This window comes from Papio anubis, chromosome 1 (genome assembly GCF_008728515.1).
Source record: "Papio anubis isolate 15944 chromosome 1, Panubis1.0, whole genome shotgun sequence".
NCBI classification, from domain to species: domain Eukaryota; kingdom Metazoa; phylum Chordata; class Mammalia; order Primates; family Cercopithecidae; genus Papio; species Papio anubis.
Window position 1 is genome coordinate 126,713,915 of NC_044976.1, and position 25,307 is coordinate 126,739,221.

General features: G+C 47.7%; 1 protein-coding gene and 1 long non-coding RNA gene across 5 annotated transcripts; one reads left to right on the plus strand and one right to left on the minus strand.

Moving 5' to 3' along the window:
• Positions 1–437: 437 nt before the first annotated feature.
• SSR2 (signal sequence receptor subunit 2) lies at positions 438–13,553 on the minus strand. Of its 4 annotated transcripts, none has more exons than XM_031653661.1 (6): positions 13,445–13,553; positions 12,572–12,726; positions 10,844–10,942; positions 6,904–7,012; positions 3,506–3,583; positions 438–1,039 (listed from the first exon to the last, which is right to left on the minus strand). In XM_031653661.1, the coding sequence occupies exons 2-6, from the start codon at positions 12,724–12,726 to the stop codon at positions 929–931; spliced, it is 552 nt and encodes a 183-aa protein (XP_031509521.1). In that variant the 5' UTR covers positions 13,445–13,553; the 3' UTR covers positions 438–928. The 4 variants fall into 4 exon arrangements, with proteins under 4 accessions (XP_031509521.1, XP_031509525.1, XP_031509529.1 ...); XM_031653665.1 differs by having other exon boundaries at positions 13,409–13,529; XM_031653669.1 differs by having other exon boundaries at positions 13,370–13,477.
• Positions 13,554–20,048: 6,495 nt separating this feature from the next.
• Positions 20,049–25,002, plus strand: LOC103876577. Its single transcript, XR_635870.2, has 2 exons — positions 20,049–20,176; positions 24,645–25,002. It is a non-coding gene; the product is annotated as an uncharacterized LOC103876577 (long non-coding RNA).
• Positions 25,003–25,307: the final 305 nt, after the last annotated feature.

Here is a 25,307-nt window from a genome sequence, read left to right on the forward strand (position 1 = left end):
ACGAGAAAGGGCTAGAGTCAGGCACGAGAGATAGCTTTTCAAGAACACTCAGTGGCCAGGCACCACCACTGGGTGACAGAGCGAGATTCCATCTCAAAAACAAACATTGAGTCAATAAATCAGATAAGATCTAAGGGGGTGAGAATAGCTGTTCCTCTGCAGACCATCTTTCCCCATCCTACATTCTCCAGCTGTGAAGAGGAGCTGCCTGGCAAGGAAGGTGTACGGCAATAGGTGGTGACTGATGAGAATAATCAGAGGAAAATAAGGAATGGAAGTAAAGATTCAAAACGGCAGATATCTCCACAGGAACAGGACCCACCCACAACCTGTACAGCAAGGCCAGAACTCAGCTCACTTGCCCAGGGGTCTGGGCATTCAAGGACTGAGTTCCAATAATCACCTGTGCTCACCCGGGGGCTAAGAAAACAGACAAGTCAATGTGGCATTTGTTTTTATTAGAAAACCCCTTAGTAAGCACTTCTCTAACCCAGAATAGACACTGGGTATCCTCCAAGAGTCCCATAGCTTTCATTTCATCTTCTACCCTTTTCTGAGAGCGGGGGGCAGGGGATGGGGGTGGTGTCAGGCAGTCTCAGAAATGCCCCTCCTAGACCCCTGAGAGAATTCACATTGCCAGCAATAAACCAACAGCACCTCAGTGGGGCATCAGAGGGCCCTCTAGGCTCAAGGCTATTGCCAAAGGCATTCCCGTTTATGGCTTCACATGGAACCAAGGAGGCTCTCACAGACTCCTAGGCCTGGTCCTTCACTATGGCTGAGAGCAGGGCAGGATCCAGGAGAAAGTGGCCAAGGGCTAAGAGAGAAGAGATTGCATTTAAGATACCCTCTGGAGTCTGGAAAGCACCTGGATTTCTTGGGAGAGGAGCCTGGATTTCTTGGGAGAGGAGGGCTGTGGAAGCCCCACTCAGTTCTTCTTCGTTTTGGGAGTGTCATATTTCCTCTTGCTGGAGTACCACAATAGCAGGGGGATGCCGATGGAGGGAAGGGTCATGACCCCAAAGGCTGCCCAGTCCAGCTGTGAAGGAAAACAAAGACCTTGCTTAGAAGTCTGGATTAGGGCACAGGAGAAGCCAGGGAAAATATGAGTCCAATGAGAAAGGAAGCAGTCTAGTCCACGTTTATTTATTTTTGATACAAGGTCTTGCTCTGTTGCCCAGGCTGGAGTGGAGCGGCACGATCACGGCTCACTACAGCCTCGACCTCCTGGGCTCAGGTGATCCTCCCACTTCAGCCTCCTGAGTAGCTAGGATCACAGGGGCGTACCACCACACCTGGCTAATTTTTTTTTTTATTTTTTGTAGAGGCAAAATATCACTATGTTGCTCAAGTTGGTCTTGAATTCCTGGGCTCAAGTGATCCTCCTGCCTTGACCTCCCAAAGTGCTGGAATTACAGGTATGAGCCACAACACCCAGCCTAAATTTTCTTAGTTTTTAATTTTAATTTTTTTTTTTAGAGATAGGGTCTCACTCTGTTGCTCAGATTAGAAACTAGTGGCGCAATCACAGCTCACTGCAGCCTCAAACTCCTGGGCTCAAGCGATCCTCCAGCCACCCAAGAAGCAGATTACAGGTGCACACCACCAGGCCTAACTCAGCACAAATTTTAAGCAGAACTTTGGCCAGGAAGGTTCCTCTCTGACCAATCCTGATATAGAATGGCTCTCTAAAGACCAATCTTTCAAGCTGTGAAACCAAAGGACTCACCTGACCCAATCCAGACTGGAAGAGAAGCTTCTGTTCCAGACAATCTTTGAGAATGGAGATACCCTGGTCTTGCCCCTGACAGTCAAGCCTCCTATGATCTAACCCTTGTTTACACTTCAGGCCCCCTCTTTTCCATTCCTCCACCTCATATTCTGCCCGTCAGCCTTGATAAACTACTTGCCATTCCTGAATCACACCACACTTTTCTCAATCTCAGCTGGTCTCTCTCCTCAAGTGCCTGCCCTTCCTTACCTCCTCCAGAAAGTCCCCTCTCGTTAGATGTTCCTGCTGCATGCTCCTCTAGCACCTGGCATATAACCTCTATCATAGCATTTTCCCCATTTACTTTTACTTTTACTTTTTTTTTTTTTTAAGACAGTGTTTTGCTCTTGTCATCCAGGCTGGAGTGCAGTGGCTCGATCTTGGCTCACTGCAACCTCCGCTTCCCAGGCTCAAGCAATTCCCCTGCCTCAGGCTCCCTATTTCGAGCCCTCTGTGAGCCCGTAAGATCTTGTTATTTTTAGAGACAGGGTTTTGCTCTGTCACCCAGGCTAGAGTGCAGTGGTGTGATCACAGCTCACCGCAGCCTCAAACTCTTGGCCTCAAGTGGTCCTCTCGCCTCTGCCTCCCAAAGCACTGGGATTACAGGCATGAGCCATGGTGCCTAGCCAGCCTGTAAGATTTTTAATGGAAGGAACTGTGTTTTATTCATCATTGTTTCCCCAAAGCAGAGAACAGAATGAGCACATAATTTGGAACATCATACTTATTCACTGAATGAATTCCATCATTCAGTACTTCCAGGTATCTTCAAAAGTGCTACCGTAAGGCGAGGCCTTGGTGGCTCCAAGCTTGTAATCCAGCACTTTGGGAGGCGGGGCAGGCCGAGATCCACAGAGGTCAGGAGATGAGACCATCCTGGCTAACACGGTGAAACCCCGTCTCTACTAAAAGAAATACAAAAACTAATAGCCAGGCCCGGGTGTGAGGCCTGTAGTCCCAGCTACTCAGACTGGGGCAGGAGAATGGTGAACCCGGGGAGGAGCTTGCAGTGAGCTGAAGGATCCGGCTAACACTCCAGCCTGGGTGACAGGCCAGACTCGTCTCAAAAAAAAAAAAAAAAAAGGCCAGAAGTAGCGGTGGCTCAAGCCTGTAATCCCAGCTTGCCCCAGGAGGCAGAGGCGAGGCAGTCCTGGAATCAGGAGATGAGAGACCATCACAGCTAACAGGTGAAACCCGTCTCACTAAAAAATACAAAAACTAGCATGATGGGGCGGCGCCTGTAGTCTAGCTACTAGGGAGGCTGAGGCAGGAGAATGGCGTGAACCGGGCCGGGCTTGCAGTGAGCTGAGATCCGGCCACTGCACTCCAGCCCTGAAGCGGCAAGCGAGACTCCGTCTCAAAAAAAAAAAAAATTCTTTCGTAGACTAGACCACAATAAAGTTCCCACTTAACCTACCCAATGATCTATGACCCTCTGAATCTAACCAGATTTTTTTTTAAACTACAAAATAGACCCAGAGTCTAAGATGGGTGTCTACTTAAAGATAGGACTCTACTCAAGTCAGTTTTATGGTTTTGGCAATTGTGATCTCATTGCCAAAAATCTCTGGACATGGCTAAAAATCTATTTGGTAAGTATCCATATCAGACACTACAAAACAGACAGGGCAAGAACCAACCAACAAAACAAATCTATGGAAGCCAAGAGGGTCCAGAACCAAAAGGGGATTCTCATACCAAGGGACTGATGAGAGAGAACACTAGAAAGCTTACAAAATGAGGGGAGAATCGCCTGTCAAACTCCCGCTGAGCCAGGATTCCTCCCTGTCCAGGTGCACTGGTAGAGCCAATCTGAAAAGAAGAAAAGAACGATATTAATGCAAGTCTCCACCTCATCTAATCTGAGAAAGGGCAGTCCCAACCAACGCAACTCTGTGCATTAGAGTCTTAGTTCCCAAAGGCTCAGGAGCACTTCAAGAAGATGAGGGAAAGCTTTTGGCTAGACAAGAGTTGGATGATTCTCTTTTAGTGTGTTGTAAAGAGGAGTACCTAGGAGCCAGAAGACCTGAGAAATATCCCATGATGAACGTACATTAAACAGGGTAGGCCATGCATGCAACTGAAATTAAAGCCAAATTCTTCTGTCTGAACCTCAGACTCTGGAAAGAGTGAAGTTGCTCACCACTACTGGCCCCTCTACAGTGCAGGGTGTGCAATGGAATGACTTACCCTTGGTAATCATTTACTTATTCCTCCAGCAAAATCACTTGGCAACTTCCACAGGGTGTCATGAGGCTCTCAAATGGGAAATAGCAAAAGTATATAATGAAGTATAAAGCCCTACGCAAATGTACATTATAGAGGAGGGGTTGAGTCTGGCCCATATTCCTTTGTCTTGGAGAGGAGGCCAAGAGTTTGGAGCATACTTTTATTCCAAAGTGGCAGCTGAGCCTCTGATTTTATGTCTATTAACCCATCAACTACTAGGTAGAACCAAAGAGTCCTGAAGTTGGTTCTGAAAGCAGAAATGATAGCGGATGTGAAAACACAGCTGGGTTTAGAAGAATATGGTTCCATGTAGTTTATGAAAAACGAAAATGCAGAAGGTGCACTGAGTGTTAGTTCTTTTCATTCCATGGTTGACCGTGTTAAGTCCCTTCCCTACTGTGTACTAATTAGCCTACAGCCCTACTTGTATGGAGGATCATACATTTTAGCTTCATAAATTTATGCATTTATTTGGCTTTATACATTTATTACTTAAGCTTTTTGAGGACTTGGACAGTATCTTAATCCTCTACGTATTCCCAGAGTCTGGCACATTTCAGGAACTTCATAAATGTCTGTTGACCTTTACATCAATCAAAAGATTGTTTACTACTGAGTTTATATTGTATATGGGAAACAGAGAAATCTAAGACGGTCACTGGCCTCAGGGAGTTTATAATTAAATTGGGAGGTGGGGGTGGGAGAGGGAGCATCTATAAATAAGAAACTACTGAAGACAGTGATTAAATGTTCACGTGGCATAGACTATAAGTGCTACAGAAGTTTAGATGCAGTCAACATGTTTATGAAAGAATGAATAGTGGCCGGGCGCTGTGGCTCACGCCTGTAATTCCAGTACTCTGGGAGGCCAAGGCGGGCGATCACAGGTCAGGAGTTTGAGACCAGCCTGGCAAATATGGTGAAACTCCGTTTCTACTAAAAATATAAAAAAGCAGCTGGTGGCCGGTAGCGGTGGCTCAAGCCTGTAATCCCAGCACTTTGGGAGGCCAAAGGCCGGGTGGATCACCAGGTCAGGAGATCGGGGAACTATCCTGGCTAACATGGTGAAACCCGTCTCTACTAAAATATAAAAACTAGCAGGCGTGGTGGTGAGGCAGCCTGTAGTCTCAGCTACTTGGGAGGCTGAGGCCGGAGAATAAGCGTGAACCGGGGCTGAGGAGCTTGCAGTGAGCGAGATCCGCCACTGCACTCAGCCTGGGCTTACAGCTGAGACTCCGTCTCAAAAAAAAAAAAAAAGCAGCTGGTGTGGGCGCTACCTGTTGTCCCAGTTACTTTCGGGAGGCTGAAGGGCAGAGAATGCAGCTTGAACCCAGAGGCGGAGGTTGCAGTGAGCCAAGATTACACTATTGCACTCCAGCCTGGGTGACAGAGTGAGGCTCTGTCTCAAAAAAAAAGAAAAAGAATGAATAACAAAACAATATGGAACAGGGACAAAAGCAAGGGAACCGTAACTCAAAGCTGGGTCTTAGAAAGCAGATCCGTGGGTGGGAGAAGGATAAACAGAACAAAGGCACAGAGGAAAGAATAAGGACTGAGTTGGGGGAGAAGGTGTGGGAAGTAGCGTGGCCTAATAAGGATGTAGGGTCTGTATGGGCAGACTGGGAGAGAAGGCTGGAGGCAGAAAAGAGCTAGACTATTGGAGGGGGTGCAGTGAGAGGCAGAAAAGCTCAGCCCTGATGCCGCAAGCAGGAGCAATCTAAGCAAGGGAAGGAGAGAGTAACAGTGGAGCCTGGGAAGAATCTGACAGTGGCAGAGAAGACAGATCAGAAAGGCAAGGACATCAGTAGGCAGCAAATGACACACTCCAGATGAAAAGGAAGGCAGAAGGAATGAAAAGGAGGGGAAGGCCATGGTACACCTCTTCCATCCATTTCAATCACTCTTGTCCAGAACTTTAATTTGAAACATACTTCCTTAGGACAATACCAAGTGTCTGGTTAATGTTATCTCCCTCAGAATTTAGTAGCTACTGTAGAAATTTTCTGTAAGAGGTTTTTGTTTTTATAATCTATACTTTTTAGATGGATATCCATCACCTTAAACATTTATCTTTTTTTTTTTTCCTCTGAGACAGGGTCTCACTGTGTCAACCAGGCTGGAATGCAGTGGCAATAAAATGGCTCACTGCAGCATCAACCTCCCGGGCTCAAGCAATCCTCCCACCTCAGCCTCCTGAGTACCTGGGATCACAGGGGCGTGCACCATGCCTGGCTAATTATTTGAAATGGGGGTCTTACCATGCTGCCCAGGCTGGTCTCCAACTCCTGGACTCAAACAATCCACCCACCTCAGCCTCCCAAAGTACTGGGATTACAGGCATTAGCCACTATGTCTGGCCCTATTTATCTTTTCTTTATGATGGAAATGTTCAAATGCTTCTCATCTGGCTATTTTGAAATATACATTAGATTACTGTTAACTATAGTCACCCTACTGCACTATCGAACACTAGGTCTTATTCCTTCTATTTTTTTTTTTTTTGAAATGGAGTCTCATTCTGTCGCCCAGGTTGAAGTGCAGTGGTGTGATCTCAGCTCACAGCAACCTCTGCCTCCCGGGTTCAAGTGACTCTCTTGCCCCAGCCTCCCAAGTAGCTGGGATTACAGGAGCCTGCCACCACGCCCAGCTAATTTTTGTATTTGTAGTAGAGATGGGGTTTTTCCATGTTGGCCAGGCTGGTCTCGAACTCCTAACCTTAGGTGATCTGCCCACCTCGGCCTCCAAAAATGCTAGATTACAGGCGTGAGCCACTGCGCCCAGCCCCAACTGTATTTTGCTACCTATTAATTGACCTCTCTTCATCTCCCTCTCACCCCCCCCACAAGAGATTTTAAGGGAAGGCAGATCCAAACTCCATCCAGCTAAGGGTTTGGGCAACTCACCACAACGGGCCCATCCTCCTGGGCCAGGTAAGTAATTGTCGCCGAGGTGAAGTTGAAATAACCAGCCTTGAGAGGGCGCAGGACCACAGTGTGGGAGACATTGCTAGCACTGGCTCAAGAGTTAAGGAAGGGAAAGAGATGAAGCTAAGGTTGTAGCAGCCTTTCGGCCTGTGGACCTGTGGACTACATGCAACATTTACAAAACAGTTGCCAATACGTGCTGATCTCATACAGGCAATACTCTGTAGGAATGAAAAAACATATGCTTCTTTTTAAAATTTATTTTTTTTAAGGCCGGGCGCGGTGGCTCAAGCCTGTAATCCCCAGCACTTTTGGGAGGCCGGTGAGGTGGATCACTTGAGATCCCAGGAGATGGAGACCATCCTGGCTAACACTGTGAAACCCGTCTCTACTAAAAATACAAAAATAGCCAGTGAGGTGGTGAGCCTGTAGTCCCAGCTACTGGAGGCTGAGGCGGGGAGAATGGCGTGAACCCAGGAGGCCGAGGCTTGCAGTGAAGGCAGGTCGCCACTGCACTCCAGCCTGGGTGACTAGCCGAGACTCCGTCTCAAAAAAAATTATTTTTTAATTTATCATACTTTAAGTTCTAGAGATTACATGTACATAGCGTGCAGGTTTGTTACAAATGTATGCTTGTGCCATGTTGGTGTGTGCTGCACCCATCAGCTTCGTCATTTACATCAGGTACATGGCATACAGTAATCCCTCCCCCTCCCCCAATTTACTTATTTTTCTTTAAATATTAAAAAAAGAGAGAGATGGGGTCTCACTTTGTTGCCCACGGTGGTCTCAAACTTTTGGGCTCAAGTGATCCTCCCACCTTGGTCTCCCGAAGTCCTGGGATTACAGGCATGAGCCACCACACGGGACCTAGGCTTCTTTTTCAAATCTAAAGTGTATGAGGTATTACAGGTTGTTTTTCCAGCTAAATTTTAAGGGGCCTATGTTATACTCAGTGCACTGGTTTTTGAAGTAAACTTCGAAACCAATATATATCATGGATAAAAAACTATAGTCATTTGGCCAGGCATGGTGGCTCACACCTATAATCCCAGCACAGTGGGAGGCCAAGGTGGGTGGATCACCCACGGGGTCAGAATTTGAAGACCAGTTGTAACATGCTGAAGCGAAACCCGTCCTACTAAAAATACAAAAAATGGCTGGGCGTGGTGGCAGTGCCTGTAATCTCAGCTACTGGTGAGGCTAGAGATAAGCTTGAACCAGGAGCCAGAGAGGTTGCGACGAGCAAGATGTGCCACTACATTCTAAGCCTAGGTGATAAGGCTTTGAAATTCCCATCTCAAAAAAAAAAAAAAAAAAAAAAAAGTACACTAATTTGATCCAGGTGTATGGATGGTTAAAAAGAAATTATAGCCGCTAGCTCATGAAAGATCTTTTTTTTTTGAGACAGAGTCTTGCTCTGTCACCAGGCTGGAGTACAGTGGCACAGTCTCCCAGCTCGAGCAGCTCTGCCTCACGGGTTTACACCATTCTCCTGCCGCGCCAGCCTCCTGAGTAGCTGGGATGTCAGGCACCTGCTCCTGTCCTGTGGGCCACTATGTTTTGCAGAGAGCCAGGGGTTTCATTGTGTGTCCAGTCAGGATGGTCTCAGATCTCCTGACCTCATGATCCACCACGCTCAGCCTCCCAAAGGTAACAGGATTACGGGTGTGAGGCCGCACTTTAGCCAAGCTCATAGAAAATCTTTTTTGTTGCAGCCTGTAATCCCAGCACTTTGGGAGGCCGGCGGAATCCAGATCAGGAGATGGCGAAATTCTCCTAGCTAGCTATCAGTGAAAACTCCAGTCTCTACCAAAACACAAAAAAAAAAACTGGCCGGTGGTGGTGGGCGCCTGTAGTCTCAAAGCTACTTGGGAGGCTGAGGCGAGGAGAATGGCGTGAACCGGGGAGGCCAGGAGCTTACAGTGAGCGAGATCACCACTGCACTCCAGCCTGGGGAGACACAGGAATCCGTCTCAAAAAAAAGAAAAAAAAAAAAAAAGAAATCTTTTGTTAACTATAGTGAAGGAAATTCTTGAAAATACAAAAAACCCTGGCTTACAGAAACAAATACAAAGACCACATTTACCCTCACCAAGAAACCTAAATGTATATATATTTATTATTGATATGATATAGATCTGTGTCCCCTGCAACTCTCATGTAGGGTGTGTCTAAATGTGGGAGGAGGGGCCTGGTGGGAGGTGATTGGATGGTGATTGGATCATAGGACAGATTTCTCCCACTTGCCATTCTCACATTCTTGAGTTCTCACAAGATCTGGTTATTTAAAAGTGTGTAGCACCTCCCCACTTACTCTCTTCCTCCTGCTCCAGACACATAGGTGCCTGTTTCCCCTTTGCCTTCTATCCTTGAAAGTTTCCTGAGGCCTCCCCAGCCATGCTTGCTGGCCCCAGCCACTGCAGAACCGTGACCAATTAAACCTCTTTTCTTTACAGAATTACCCCAGTCTCAACCCACAGTGGCACCACAGCAGCCCTGGAGGGAACAGACTAATAAAGAATACAATTATTATTTGTTTAAGAGACCAGACCAGCTTTGTCCTGGGCTGGGAATTACAGCAGCACTATCAGGCTCAAGCAGGCAGAATATGATATAAGGCATGCTGGGACCATAGGCATGTGCCACCACCACCACAAGCCAAATATACTTTAATTCACAAGAAGTACCCCATCTAATTCAATACTCAAAGAGATAATTGGGTAGATTAGAATAAAGAGACTCATTGAATAAGAGACTTTAAAGATCCACCCAGGTCTTCATGCTAGCATCCCAGTAGATTTCTTTTTTTTTTTTTTAATTTTTTGAGACAGAGTCTTGCTGTTTGCTTTGAGGCTGGGGAGTGCAGTGAGCAATCTCAGCTCTACCTTCCACTTCCCAGGTTCAGGCTGATTCTCCTACCTCCTTTCCCGGTAGCTGGGATTACGGGTGCCACCGCCACTGTACCCGGCTAATTTTGTATTTTAGGCAGGGCAGGTTTCACCATTTTGGCCAGGCAGTCTCGAACTCCTGACCTGGTAGTCCACCCACCTCTGACCTTCCAGGGTGCTGGGATTACAGGATGAGCCACCATGCCTGGCCTGTTCTCTTAAAAGCTTTGTAAATATCCTTGTCCAGCCACAAACATCTTTATTAAATTGCCTATATCCTTCCAATTATAGTATGTTTCAAGGGGGGTTTTTGTTTTTTTTTGGGCTTGGGAGTCTCACTCTGTCACCAGGCTAGAGTGCGGTGGCACGGGATCTGCGGCTCACTGCAACCTCAAACCTCAGGTTCAAGCAATTCCTCACTGCCTCATCTCCCAAGTAGTAGACTACAGGTGTATACCACACACAGCTAATTTTGTATTTTAGAAGAGACAGGGTTTCACCATGTTGGCCAGGCTGGTCTCAATCTCTCTTTTTTTTTTGAGGCAGTCTTGCTCTGTCGCCCAGGCTGGAGTGCAGTGGGCGTGATCTCGGCTCCTGCAGCTCCACCTCCTGTGCCATTCTCCTGCCTCAGCCTCCCGAGTAGCTGGGACTGGCCCTGCCACCTGCCTGGCTAATTTTTTGTGACTTTTTAGTAGAGGCCGGGATTTCCCTTTTAGCCAGGATTGTCTTGACCTCCCCAGCCTGCGTGATCCGCCTGCCTCCAGCACCTCCCAAAGTGCTGGGATTACAGGCGTGAGCCACCATACCCTGCTTGTTTCAGGGTCTTATAATCGGAACTTCAGGATGCTGTAACTGTATATACAAATCATGCTTACACAATTTACACCAACCTCTCTTGCTCCATCTTATCCAGAGAGATGACAGGAGGACAGCCACACATATCCAGCCTATTTGAAGTACCCCCACTGCTTTGCAGGCAAGGCTATCCCTGCCCCCCGACCCTTCATCACCAAGTAGCAAGAGGATACGGCGCAATCCGGTCCCATTTGACATTGAGCATTCCAGACACAATGCCAAAGTCTTCTGGAGGGAAGGAATCATCAGATAGTTCCACGTCTAATGCAGCACTGGAAAATGGACGAAACAAAAAGGGTTAGTAAGTAATGGATATAAAATTAAAGCAGGCTGGGTGTGGTGGCTCACGCCTGTAATCCCAACACTTTTGGGAGGCCGAGGCGGGCGGATCACCTGAGGTCAGGAATTCGAGACCAGCCTGGCCAACATGGTGAAACCCTGTGTCTACTAAAAATACAAAAAGTAGCCGGGCGTGGTGGTGTGTGCCTGTAATCCCAGGTACTTGAGAGGCTGAGGCAGGAGAACTGCTTGAACGCTAGGAGGCGGAGGTTGTAGGGAGCTGAGATTGTGCCACTGTACTCCAGCTTGGGACAGAGTGAGACTCCATCTCAAACAACAAAAAAAATCAAAGCAATAGTCCAGGCGCAGTGGTTCACGCGTATAATCCTAGCACTTTGGGAGGTCAAGGCTGGCTGATCTCTTGAGGTTAGGAGTTTAAGACCAGCCTGGCCAACATGGTGAAACCCCGTCTCTATTAAAAATACAAAAATTAACCAGGCGTGGTGGTATGCGCCTGTAATCCCAGCTACTCGGGAGGCTGAGGCAGGAGAATCGCTTGAAGTTGGGAAGCAGAGGCTGCAGTGAGCCAAGACTACACCACTGCATTCCCGCTTGGGTGACAGAGTGAGATTCCATCTAAATAAATAATAATAATAAAATTAAATTAAATTAAAGCAATAAATAATCAAACCTGCCTGTTTCTCCAAAAAAATGAGAATTGCAAAAGAGAGATATGAGTAATATAGTAACTTGGTTCTGTTGCATTGAAGAATCCAGGTCAAAGACTGGATACTATTGCTCACAAGCACCAAAATAATCAAGTATCCAGGAGGCAATAGGTCCAAGTTCATCCTTGCCTCAATTTTTCTTCATGTACATGCCTATGTCTGTGGAGGGAGGGAGAAGAGGAACACAGTGAATACAGAGGAGAAAGTTAAAGGGAATAAAATGAAAGAAAGGCAACAAAAATGCTAGGCTAATGAAAGAAGGAAAATGACACTTTTTATTTTTTTTGAGATGGAGTCTCTGTCTTGTGGCCCAAGCTGGAGTGCAGTGGCGTGATCTCAGCTCACTGCAACCTCCGCCTCCTGGGTTCAAGCGATTCTTTTGCCTCAGCCTCCCGAGTAGCTGGGACTACAGGTGCCTGCCACCACACTCGGCTAATTTTTGCATTTTTAGTAGTGACAGGGTTCTGCCATGTTGGCCAGGCTGGTCTCAAACTCCTGACCTCCGGTGATCCGCCTGCCTCAGCCTCCCAAAGTGCTGAGATTACACGTGTGAGCTACCATGTCCGGCTGGAAAATGACACTTTAAACCCCTGAGGTAACAAGGGATTGTGTATTTTTTGTGTCTTAATGTTCCCTCCTTGTTTTTCCACAATTCTTGCCACTTCCCTACTGTAAAATTCTTCCAACCCAAAATGTGAAAGATGGTTTCTTGTAGCTTAGGTAAGAATGTCCTCCTTTCCAAAAGTAGGTCCCAAAGTATATTCATTCACTCAATATATCCGATGCTGGAAGTGTCCCAAAGAGAAACCACTACCCACCAATATGCTCCCTACTCCCATCTGAAAACTAAGAATCCAGAAATAGGCTTAATCTGTAACTCCAGGGCCTCCTTACCTTGAGCCGACATTGTAGATATTGTACTGCAAGGTCAGGTCTCGTCCCTCCACGGCATATCTGTTCAGCAGTGATTTGGAAGCCAAAAGCCTGGCTCCTTCCTCTGCTTGACTGACAGCAAATAGAGCCAACACCACAAACGCCAGCAGCCTCATCTTTAGAGAAAAAAGCAAAGTGAGTTATCAAACCAAGTATGTTAAATTCACCAAAATCCTCTTGACAGGGCTCCCGTAGAAAGCTCCTTCGATGCTACCCAAGCAGCAGCCCTTTCCACAGAGTAGTCCATAAGCCACCAGCGCAGACCCGTTCTCCAGACTCTCCTACCATCTTCACCCTGCAGCCCTCGAAAAACTGGTACAAGTACCAGTATATCTACTGCCCTCTTCCTGTCAGAAGCCCCGGGATGCTCACCGGCCGGTGGTGTCTTCTGAAGGGACACCATGTGGCCAGAGCAGGGCTTTCTTTGGGGTGCCTGATTTCGGCCGATCTTGGACCTGCAGGAGCCTCACACAGGAGTGCCCACAGCTGCAGCCTTCCCGCGGCTCCTCTCCTCCTTGGCCACAGCTCCACTGGGATCTCACCGCGGACTCTTGGGGTCCTCCTCACATCCCTGTACCCCACTCTCCAGTCCAGCCCCTGAGATCCCATTCGTCCTCGCCTGTCACAACACCTTTTGGGTCCTTCGGGCAGGGAACGGGGGTCAGTCACCTCTGCCCACCCCCGCCCCCCGCCTCTTGTCAAGGTTACACGTCCTCCAGCCAGCGCGTCCTCTGCCCTTCCCGCCTTCCCCGAGCTAACCTCCAGCCACGGGGTGATGAGCGGACACGAGGCTCTCACCTGTCCCGCTCGGACGCCCTAAGTCTCCAGACTCACCGTGGGCGTCCCAAATGCCTTTCCGGAGCCGCAAAGACAGGAAGAGAGCGTCAGCGTCGGAAAGACCGGAAATAAGCACTGGCCGGAAACCGTGGTGTTCCGCCCAATGCCTTGTGGGAGTTGTAGTTCTTGGAGAAGCCCCACCTTTCTCTTTGTAGTGCCCGCCTGCCTGAGAACCTGTGAGCGCTCCTGAGAGGTTTGTGCGCTCTCCACGCTTCTTATTCTGCCCTCTTTGGGGGGCTTTTCAGGTTGATTTTTCACTACTGTATGTGACCCGCACCTGATTGGGTGCTTTGGGAAACTAGCAAACCTAGAAATTTGGATCATCTATCTAAAATGTCAACTAATACTGTTGAACAGAGAATTAGAGAAAAGCTATTCCAATCAGTATTTTTTCTATTCTCAGTCAAGACACGTAGACATTCCCTACATCCAGCAGGTCACCGAGCCCTGAGCTTTATTTAGAAGCCCTTTGAAGTGCCAAAAAGGTAGATCTTTTCTTCTCCATTCCTACTATAACTGCTTTAGTTCTTGCTGGGTAGTCGATGTGGGTTTTACTCTAGTAGTCTTTCTATCTTAGGTCTTTCCCTGCACTTTTTATTTTTATTTATTTTATTTTATTTTTGAGACAGGGTCTTCCTCTGTACCCCAGGCTGGAATGCAGTGGCTCGATCTCAGCTCACTGCAACCTCCGCCTCCCGGGTTCAAGCGATTCTCCTGCCTCAGCCTCCCCAGTAGCTGGGATTACAGAAGCATGCCCGGCTAATTTTTTGTACTTTTAGTAGAGATGGTGTTTCACCATGTTGGCCAGACTGGTCTCAAACTCCTGGCCTCAAGTGATCTGCCCGCGTCGGCCTCCCAGAGTACTGGGATTACAGACTTGAGCCACCACGCCTGGCCTCCCTGCACTTATTAATCAGCTGCCGAACTTCCCAAAACAGCATTTTGAACAGTAGATCTTAGGTTCAGAGGATGAACTGTGAAGTTAGGCAGTCATGAATTCAATCCCAGTTCTGTCACTTAGTGGTTAGGTAACCTTGAACAAGCATTACTTATATAACACCTTGGTTCCCACATCTGTAAAACAAGATAATTATAGCACTCACAAAAGGTTAGAGTATCAAATAAGATGATGTATGTAAAACTCTCAGTACAGTACCTGGCACATGTATGTGCTCAGTAAATGGTAATTATCAGTATTGCTGTTCTTGTAGAATAATACACATCGCCTGTATCTGCCTTAGTATCTGTCCCTCCATTCTCCACCTCCAAGATTGCAGTTTCTTGAGAAAAGGTTGTCCATTTCCCGTTGCTTAGTGTCCTGCCTGAGCACGCAGGAAGTAGTCCAGGAATTAATAATGACTTCTCTACATACAACCTCCAGTCTGCTTCAACTTCAGGCCTTGGTGTGTGACTTCCTTGAAATGTCCTCCTGCCCCTCTTCCTATCCAAATCCAGCCAGTCCTTCAGGACCCTGTTCTGGTCTCGTCCTCTCTGGGAAGCCCTCCTTGGCTTTGAGTGTTCTTTTACAGCACAACAATTTATTTGTTTTCCTCTAATTGTTTCTGGCTTGAAAAATATACCTTAGGCCGGGCACAGTGGCTCATGCCTGTAATCCCAGCACTTTGGGAGGCCGAGGCAGGTGGATCACGAGGTCAGGAGATCGAGACCATCCTGGCCAACATGGTAAAACCCCGTCTCTATTAAAAATGCAAAAATTAGCTGGGTGTGGTGGCGCATGCCTGTAATCCCAGATACTCGGGAGGCTGAGGCTGGAGAACAGCTTGAACCCAGGAGGCGGGGGTTGCGGTGAGCTGAGATCACGCCACTGCACTCCAGTCTGATGCCAAAGCAAGACTCTGTCTCAAAAAAAAAAAAAAAAGAAAAAAGAAAAGAAAACTACCTTAATGATTAGGTCCTATTTCTGTAGTGTACACTTTTTCAAGGGCAAAGAAAGTGCTCAAGAAACATCTGCTGATTGGATCATTTTTTTTTTTTTTTGAGACAGAGTCTCGCTGTGTCGCCCAGGCTGGAGTTCTGTGGCGCTATCTCAGCTCACTGCAACCTCCACCTCCCAGGTTCAAGCAATTCTCCTGCCTCAGCCTCCCAAGTAGCTGGGACTACAGGCATGTGCCACCACGTCCAGATAATTTGTATTTTCTTTTTTTTTTTTTTTTGAGACGGAGTCTCGCTCTGTCACCAGGCTGGAATGCAGTGGTGCAATCCCGACTCACTGCAAGCTCTACCTCCCGGTTCAAGCAATTCTCCTGCCTCAGCCTCCCGAGTAGCTGAGATTACATGCATGTGCCACCATGTCCGGATAATTTTTATATTTTTAGTAGAGGTGGGGTTTCACTGTGTTGGCCAGGATGGTCTCAATCTCTTGATCTTGTGATCCGCCCGCCTCGGCCTCCCAAAGTGCTGGGATTACAGGCATGAGTCACCACGCCTGGCCAATTTATTTGTATTTTCAGTAGAGACAGGGTTTCGCCGTGTTGGCAGGATGCTCTTGATCTCCTGACCCCGTGATCCCTCTGCCTCGGCCTCCCAAAGTGCTGGGGTTACAGGTGTGAGCCACCATGCCCAGCCAATTGGAGAAATTTTTACTCCTTCCTCCTTCCTTTTTCTTTCTTTTTTTTTTTTTTTTTTTTCTTTTTAGACAGAGTCTCACCCTTTGCCCAGGCTGAGTGCAGTGGCACAAACATGGCTCACTGCATGCAGCCTTAACCTCCTGGGCCAGCTGATCCTCTCACTTCAGCCTCCCAAGTAGCTGGGACCACAAGTGTGCCCTACCATGCCTGGGTAATTTTTTATTTTTTTATTTTACTTTAGGGATGGAGTTTTGCCATGTTGCCCAGGCTGGTCTCTAACTCCTGGGCTTAAGTGATCCACCTGTCTCTGCCTCTGAAAGTGTTGGGATTACAGGCATGGGCCACCTTTTTTGCTCAAATATTACTTTCTATAGCCATTTCTCCAGGACCGGAAAGATGGAAAGTGTAGGTGTTCTTGTTTCTCAGACTCTGCTGCACCCAAAAGGAATATATCTTTAGCACACACTGTCCAAATGCCTTACTATGGAGCCACTTCTGAGTCCAGAAGAGAAATGTCTTCATCCTTGGGTTGCCCACTTATACACTGACCCTTTTCCTGCCTCTATCCCATCCCAGTCACTTGTTCTTTCTTTTTTTTTTTTTTTTTTTTTTTTGAGACGGAGTCTTGCTCTGCCGCCCAGGCTGGAGTGCAGTGGCCGGATCTCAGCTCACTGCAAGCTCCGCCTCCCGGGTTCACGCCATTCTCCTGCCTCAGCCTCCCGAGTAGTTGGGACTACAGGCGCCCGCCACCGCGCCCGGCTAGTTTTTTGTATTTTTTAGTAGAGACAGGGTTTCACCGTATTCGCCAGGATGGTCTCGATCTTCTGACCTCATGATCCGCCCGTCTCGGCCTCCCAAAGTGCTGGGATTACAGGCTTGAGCCACCGCGCCCGGCCTACTTGTTCTTTCATTAGTACATTTAGCATTCATTTTTTGAGCACCTATTATGTGTCAAGCACTGTGATAGTCACTATAAGAGATACAAAATAGGGCCAGGCACAGTGGCTCACTACCTGTAATCCCAGCACTTTGGAAGGCCGAGGTGGGCAGATCACGAGGTCAGGAGTTCAAGACCAGTCTGACCAACATGGTGAAACCCTGTCTCTACTGAAAATACAAAAATTAGCCGGGCATGGTGGGATACCCTTGTAATCCCAGCTACTTGGGAGGCTGAGGCAGGAGAATCGCTTGAACCCGGGAGGTGGAGGTTGCAGTGAGCCGAGATCGTGGCACTTGACTCCAGCCTGGGTGACAGAGCGAGACTCCATCTCAATAAAAAGAGAGATACAAAATAGGATATGGAGCCTGCCTTCAAGAAGGATGACCTATAGTCCTAACCATAACGAAAAGACAAATGAGGTTCAAGCACTCCTCAAGAAAAAACAAACAAACAAAAAAAAACAGGCAAGGTGGTTCACACCTGCAATCCCAGCACCTTGGAAGGAAGGATTGCTTAAAGCCAGGAGTTCGAGACCAACCTTGGCAACAAAGTGACACCTGTCTCTACAAAAAAAAATTTTTTAAGTAGCCAGGTATGGTGCCATGTGCCTGTAACCCCAGCTTACTCAGGAGGCTGAGGTGAAAGACTTGCTTGAGCCCAGGAGTTCGAGGCTGCAGGGAGCTATGATTGCACCACTACTCTCCAGCCTGGTGACAGAGCAACAACCTGTCTCAAAACAAAACACATGGGCCGGTGGCTCATGCCTGTAATCCCAGCACTTTGGGAGGCCGAGGCGGGCGGATCACCTGAGGTCAGGAGTTCAAGACCAGCCTGACCAACGTGGAGAAACCCTGTCTCTACTAAAAATACAAAATTAGTTGGGTGGGGTGGTACATCCCCGATATAGTCAATGGGAAACATCCGCCAAAGTGACTTATGTCAAAGTAAGTCTGTCAAGAAAATCTCGGATTTAGTATAGATTGATTTTTTTCCTTTTTTTCTCTAGAACTAGAGAGAACCTGGGAAAATGCTGTGATAACAGATCATTTCACCCCTGGAACTCTCACATATCTCACTGTGGATCAGAAAGTCTCAGACAAGGGATGGGCTGATGAGGACACATCATCTCTATTCAGTCTCCCTACTGGAATTCATTCTGACTAGAGTAGAGAGATTTTGAGTCAATTGCTAAAGGAAGCGTTTCTATTGAAAGAGCTCCAAAAGAATACAAATGCTTCCTGCCATCCTCAAGGGGACTCCAAACCAAGAGACTGAGTAGGACTTCGTTAGATGAGCAGGAATTGTGTGTCAGGATTGGAGGTGTACAGAGCCAGTGTGAGGCCACCTATGGTGTCAGTTGTGCCCCTAGGATGGTATAACAGGTTTCAAGCCTTGTTTCTTTTCTTTCTCTCTTTTTTTTTTTTTTTTTTTAAAGACAGGATCTCCCTGTGTCACCCAGGCCGGAGTGCAGTGACTCAATCAGCCTCAACATCCTGGGCTCAAGCAATCCTGTCTCCCTAGTAACTGGGAGTAAAGGCATGCCCCATCATGCCTAATTTTTTTGTTTTTTATAGAGATGGTGTCTTGTTATGTTGGCCAGGCTGGTCTTGAACTCCTGGACTCAAGCAATACTCCCTCCTTGGCCTCCCAAAGTGCTGGGATTACAGGTGTGAGCCACCGCGCCCGGCCTACATTGTTTTTTTATTGTGTTTTATTTTTTGTTTTGTTTTTGTTTTTTGTTTTGTTTTGTTTTGTTTTTAAGATAAGGTCTCCCTCTGTGGCCAAGGCTGGAAAGCAGTGGCATGATCACAGCTCACTCCAGCCCCGAACTCCTAGGCTAAAGCTACCCTCCTGTTCCAGCCTCCTGAGTAGCTGGGACCACAGGCACTCGCCACCACGCCCAACTAATTTTTAAATTGCTTGTAGAGACGAGATCTCGTCTGTTGCCCAGACTGATCTTGAACTCCTGGGCTCAAGCAGTCCTCCTGCCTCGGCCTCCCAAAGTGCTGGGATTACAGGCATGAACCACTGTGCCTGGCCAGTATTTTTTTTTTTTTTTTTTTTCTTGAGACTGAGTCTCATTCAAGCTGGAGTGCAATGCGCGATCTCCGCTCACTGCAAACTTTCCCTCCTGGGTTCAAGAGATTCTCCTGCCTCAGCCTCCCCAGTAGCTGGGATCACAGGCAACAGGCACATGCCACCATGCCTGGCTAATTTTTGTATTTTTGATAGAGATGGGATTTCACCATGTTGGCCAGGCTGGTCTCTAACTCCTGACCACAAGTGATCCACCTGCCTCGGCCTCCCAAAGTGCTAGAATTACAAGCGTGAGCCACTGTGCCCGGCCCTGGCCAATTTCTTATTGTGATTAAATATACATAACACAGGGCCGGGCGCGGTGGCTCAAGCCTGTAATCCCAGCACTTTGGGAGGCCGAGACGGGCAGATCATGAGGTCAGGAGATTGAGACCATCCTGGCTAACATGGTGAAACCTCATCTCCACTAAAAAATACAAAAAACTGCCGGGCGCGGTGGCTCAAGCCTGTAATCCCAGCACTTTGGGAGGCCGAGACCGGTGGATCACGAGGTCAGGAGATCGAGACCATCCTGGCTAACACGGTGAAACCCCGTCTCTACTAAAAATACAAAAGACTAGCCGGGTGAGGTGGCGGGCGCCTGTAGTCCCAGCTACTCAGGAGGCTGAGGCAGGAGAATGGCATGAACCCGGGAGGCGGAGCTTGCAGTGAACTGGGATCTGGCCACTGCACTCCAGCCCGGGCGACAGAGCAAGACTCCGTCTCAAAAAAAAAAAAAAAAAATACAAAAAACTAGCCGGGCGAGGTGGCGGGCGCCTGTAGTCCCAGCTACTCGGGAGGCTGAGGCAGGAGAATGGCGTAAACTCGGGAGGCGGAGCTTGCAGTGAGCTGAGATCCAGCCACTACACTCCAGCCTGGGCGACAGAGCGCGACTCCGTCTCAAAAAGAAAAAAGAAAAAGAAAAAAAAAATATATATATATATATGCATAACACAAAATTGACCATTTTAACCTTTTTTGTTTAGACAGATTCTCACTCTGTCACCCAGGCTGGAGTGCAGCAGCATAATCATGGCTCACTGCAGTCTTGACCTCCTAGGCTTGATCTTCCTGCCTCACCAATTTGGACAAACTGTATCCATCTGAGATCAGTTGGTTAAAGAGGTAGGTGTGATGGAAAACTGGCTCTAACTTCTCTAATATTAATTCAACACAGATTTGCTGATTACCCTCCTACGTGGTAAACACTGTTCTAGGCCCTAGGGCAATAGCAGTGGACAAAACAGATAAATCTCCTTACCTTTCTCTCAAAACAGAAAATATCCCTTTCTAATGCAGCACTGTCCAGTAGAACTTTCAGTGGTAATGAAAATATTCTATAATATCTCCACTGTTGAACATGGTAGCCACCAACTACATGTGGCTATTGAGCACTTGAAATGTGACTGGGCAGACTGAGGAACTGAATTTTAAATTTTATTTCATTTTAACTCATTTCTTTTTTTTTTTGGTTTGTTTTGTTTTTATTGATTTTTAATTGTTTTGAGACAGAGTCTCACTCTGTCACACAGGCCAGAGTGCAGTGGTGCGATCTCGGCTCACTGCAACCTCCGCCTCCCGGGTTCAAGTGATTCTCCTGCCTCAGCCTCCCGAGTAGCTGGGACTACAGACGGTGCCACCATGGCTGGCTAATTTTTGCATTTTTGGTGGATACAGCGTTTGGCCATGTTGACCAGACTGGTCTCCAACTCCTGACCTCAAGCGATCCACCTACCTTGGCCTCCCAAAGTGCTGAGATTACAGGCGTGAGCCACTGTGCCCAGCCTCGTTTTTTTAACTCATTTCAATTTAAGTTTGAATAGCTAAATGCGGCTAGTATATTGAACATTACAGCTCTAGTGTACTCTGACACATGTCTGGACTTTGGCTTGAAATGCAAAAGCCCAGCATTTTGCTACTGAGAAAGCATTTTCTCTGCTTTTTCTCTGAAACAGTTCTTCCTCCATCATTGGGTAAGCTCGCGTCTGAGGTACGGGATGTGGGACAGCTCCCAGTGAGTCCCCCCAAAACCTCCAAATCTTGACTGACCCCATTGAATGTCTGAACCCAGACACCTTCCTGAGGTAGGTGCTTCTAGGTGTACAAAGCACAGGGTGTCCCCCTTCCCCCTACACACATGAAGGATGTCTGTGTCCTCTCAGCCCTTTCACCCTCTTGTTCCCCCCCAGACTCGCAGCCAGTAATGAGGAGCCATTTTAGCATAAGGGCACATCATCCTGAGAGGCAGTCTCTCAGGATGAGAGCGAGAGCATGACATGTTGGTTTGGTTGTAGATGTCACACTCTGAAGATGGAATGGCGACGTCAGTGAGGAGGCCAGAAACAGGGGTCTCCTTGATCTCACCCAAGAGGCAGCAGCCAAAAGAAGTAGGGCCCCAACTAAAAGTGGGAAAATAGCCGGGCACAGTGACTCACACCTGTAATCCCAGCACATTGAGAGGTCAAGGTGGGCCTGAGGTCAGGAGACCGAGACCAGCCTGGCTAACATAGTGAAACCCTGTCTCTACTGAAAATACAAAAATTAGCTGGGCGTGGTGGCGGGTGACTGTAATCCCAGTTACTTGGGAGGCTGAGGCAGGAGAATCGCTTGAACCCAGGAGGCGGAGGTTGCAGTGAATCGAGATGGCACCACTGCACTCCAGCCTGGGCGACATAGGGAGACTCTTGTCTCAAACAAAACAAAACAAAAAACAAAGTGGGAAAGTAGATAAGGACAAGGCAAGGGTCCTTTGTGAAAAGGGACTTCCGGGTATCTGCTCCAGGCTGACTCTGGAAGACAACTTTGGGAGAAAGGGCATGCATACACATCCTATCTCCCAGGCTAGGGGTCTATGTGTGTTACCAACCAGCTACCAAGGGGTGTCTTTTCTTTTCCACAATGAACTGTGTGCACTCAGTCTCCTGCCAGACACTAGGAGACGCTGGCAGTGTCGGCGAGTCCCTGCGCTGGGCTCTTGCTCTGCCACTGCATCCACCACACTGTAATCAGATGACTTGTCCTAGCTCTTTCCCCTCCCTGGACTGTGAGTACCTAGAGGGCAGGGACACACCTCGTGTTTGTGGAATGGCTTCCCCATAAGTAGTCACTGAGCATAACTGAGCTATGCGGGGAGAAGACAATCACTGTTGCTGACCCTGCAATGGTCAGGCTTAGCTGGAAAAGGACACCAGATTCCAGAGCCAAGAACAGTGCCCCATGCACAATTATTTATTTTGAAACAGTTCAAACCTATAGAGACTTGAAAGCTGGTTGAATTAACACCTGTATGCCTTTCATCTAGATTTATCAGTCACTAACATTTTGCCCATTTGCTCTCACTCTATATGTAAATTAATATATGTATACACTGTCTTGTGCCACATAATGATGTTTTGGTCAACAATGGATTGTATGTACAATGGTGGTCACATAGATTATGATAATGTATTTTCACTGGACCTTTTCTATGTTTAGATACACAAATATCATATGTTACAATTGCCTACAGTATTCAGTACAGTAATGTGCTATATAGGTTTGTGCCCTAGGAGCAATAGGCTGTACCAGACTGCCCAGGTGTATAATAGGCCACGCCATCTAGGTTTGTAAGTCCACTGTGTGATGTTCACACAACGACATCACCTAACACCATATTTCTCAGAATGTGTCCCGTGGTTAAGTGATGCATCACTGTATATGTACAGTCGTCCCTTGGCAACCTTAGGGGATTAGTTGCAAGACCCTTGCAAATACCAAAATCTGTAGATGCTCATTATCTTTATATAAAATGACAGAATATTTGCATATAGCCTATGCATATCCTCCCATATACTTTAATCTTTTTGTTAATTTTTTTTTAAGTAAAATAGAGCAGCCAGGCATGGTGGCTCATGCCTGTAATCCCAGCACTTTGGGAGGCTGAGGCGGACGGATCACCTGAGGTTGGGAGTTTGAGACCAGCCTGACAAATATGGAGAATCCCTATCCCTACTAAAAATATGAAATTAGCTGGGCATGCCTGTATTCCCAGCTACTGGGATACAGTAGCTCGGATTACAGTTACTTGAGCCTGAGGCAGGAGAATCGCTTCAACCCAGGAGGCGGAGGTTGCAATGAGCCAAGATCACATCATTGTACTCCAGCCTCCACAACAAAAGTAAAACTCTGTCTCAAAAATAAATAAATAGGCCGGGCACGGTGGCTCACGCCTGTAATCCCAGCACTTTGGGCGGCCGAGGCAGGTGGATCACAATGTCAAGAGATCGAGACCATCCTGGCTAACATGGTGAAACCCTGTCTCTACTAAAAATACAAAAAATTAGCCGGGCGTGGTGGCGGGTGCCTGTAGTCCCAGCTACTCCGGAGGCTGAGACAGGAGAATGGTATGAACCCAGGAGGTGGAGCTTGCATGAGCTGAGATCGCCCCACTGCACTCCAGCCTGGGCGACAGAGCGAGACTCTGTCTCAAAAATAAATAAATAAATAAATAAATAAAATAAATAAAGTAGAGCAGAATCTCACTATGTTGCCCCAGGTCAGTCTCAAACTCTTCAAGTGATTCTCTTGCCTTGGCCTTCCAGAGTGCTGGGATTACAGGCATGAAGCACTGCACCTGGCCCCTACCATTTATTATTTATTTATATATTTTATATATATAAATATATATTTTTAAAAAAGCCCAGATATGGGCTGCTTCTTTTTTTTTTTTTTTTGAGACAGAGTCTCATGCTGTCGCCCAGGCTGGAGTGCAATAGCTATGGGCTGTTCCACTCTTTGTTTTTTTTTTTTTTTTTTGAGACGGAGTCTCGCTCTGTCGCCCAGGCTGGAGTGCAGTGGCCGGATCTCAGCTCACTGCAAGCTCCGCCTCCCGGGTCTACGCCATTCTCCTGCCTCAGCCTCCCGAGTAGTTGGGACTACAGGCGCCCGCCACCTCGCCCGGCTAGTTTTTTGTATTTTTTAGTAGAGACGGGGTTTCACCGTGTTAGCCAGGCTGGTCTCGATCTCCTGACCTTGTGATCCGCCCGTCTCGGCCTCCCAAAGTGCTGGGATTACAGGCTTGAGCCACCGCGCCCGGCCGGCTGTTCCACTCTTAATTGGACTCTCCATGAAGCCCCGTCTCTACTAAATATAGAAAAATTACCCAGCTGTGGTGGCACATGCCTGTAATTCCAGCTACTCGGGAGGGCGAGGCAGGAGAATCACTTGAACCTGGGAGGTGGAGGTTGCAGTGAGCAGAGATCACACCACTGCACTCCAGCCTGGGCAACAAGAGTGAAACTCCGTCTCAAAAAGAAAAAAAAAAAGAGCATTTAATGCATTCAGGATATGTCTGTGTGTCCTTTGCAGATACTGCTTTGTAGCTTGTCTTTAGTATTTTAAGTGAACATGTCTTCTGGGCCAGGACAGTGTTTTTTAACCTCTGCTGTCTACTCAGTTCTCACAGACAGATGGGCGCTGGGTTTAGGTTTGCTCTCTGATCTCCACGCTTCTCTGCGGCACTTCGCCTCCCCCAATGACAGATGCAAAGTCCCATATGTAACAGGATGGGCTGGTGGAGAGCATGCTTCATTCCTTGCTCTTGAATTCCCCCAAGGAAGAAGATCCCAGCCTTGTTCAGACAAAGAGGCGGAAGCAGAACAAAGTTTGCATTCTCCAGCTGAGGAAAAATGAGGTGAAAGAGGAAGACAAGGAGAACAAGGAGGACAAGGAGGATGAGGAAGAGGAGGAGGACCAAGCAGAGGGGCCCCCTTCCTCTTTGCAATCACCTAGGACAGGACGGAGGCAATGCCCGTACTCAAGAATCTGCCAAGTGAGACACAAGGAGCACCTGAGCACTTGGAAAGTAGCTTGAGCTTATCCACCGATGAAACCAAGTTGTCTGGCTGGAGTCTGTCCATGTTTTGCCAATACTTATGTAGCTGCTGCCACAGGAAGCAGAAGTCAGTGGAGGAGGCCGGGCGCGGTGGCTCAACCCTGTAATCCCAGCACTTTGGGAGGCCGAGGCGGGTGGATCACGAGGTCAGGAGATCGAGACCATCCTGGCTAACATGGTGAAACCCCGTCTCTACTAAAAATACAAAAAACTAGCCGGGCGTGGTGGCGGGCGCCTGTAGTCCCAGCTACTCGGAGGCTGAGGCAGGAGAATGGCGTAAACCCGGGAGGTGGAGCTTGCAGTGAGCCGAGATCGTGCCACTGCGGTCCAGCCGGGGTGACGCAGCGAGAAAACTCCTTATAGGTTTTACAAAAAAAAAAAGAA

Bases quoted from the DNA above. Each gene is read 5' to 3' on its own strand.
- SSR2 (XM_031653662.1), bottom strand. From the start codon at position 13,219: ATGGGATCTCAGGGGCTGGACTGGAGAGTGGGGTACAGGGATGTGAGG. The intron at 7,013-10,843 runs GTATCCTCTTGC...CTCTTGAGCCAG, and splicing joins AAATGGGACCGGATTGCGCC to TGCTAGCAATGTCTCCCACA. The intron at 1,040-3,505 runs GTAAGCTTTCTA...TTTCCTTCACAG, and splicing joins GGCGATTCTCCCCTCATTTT to CTGGACTGGGCAGCCTTTGG.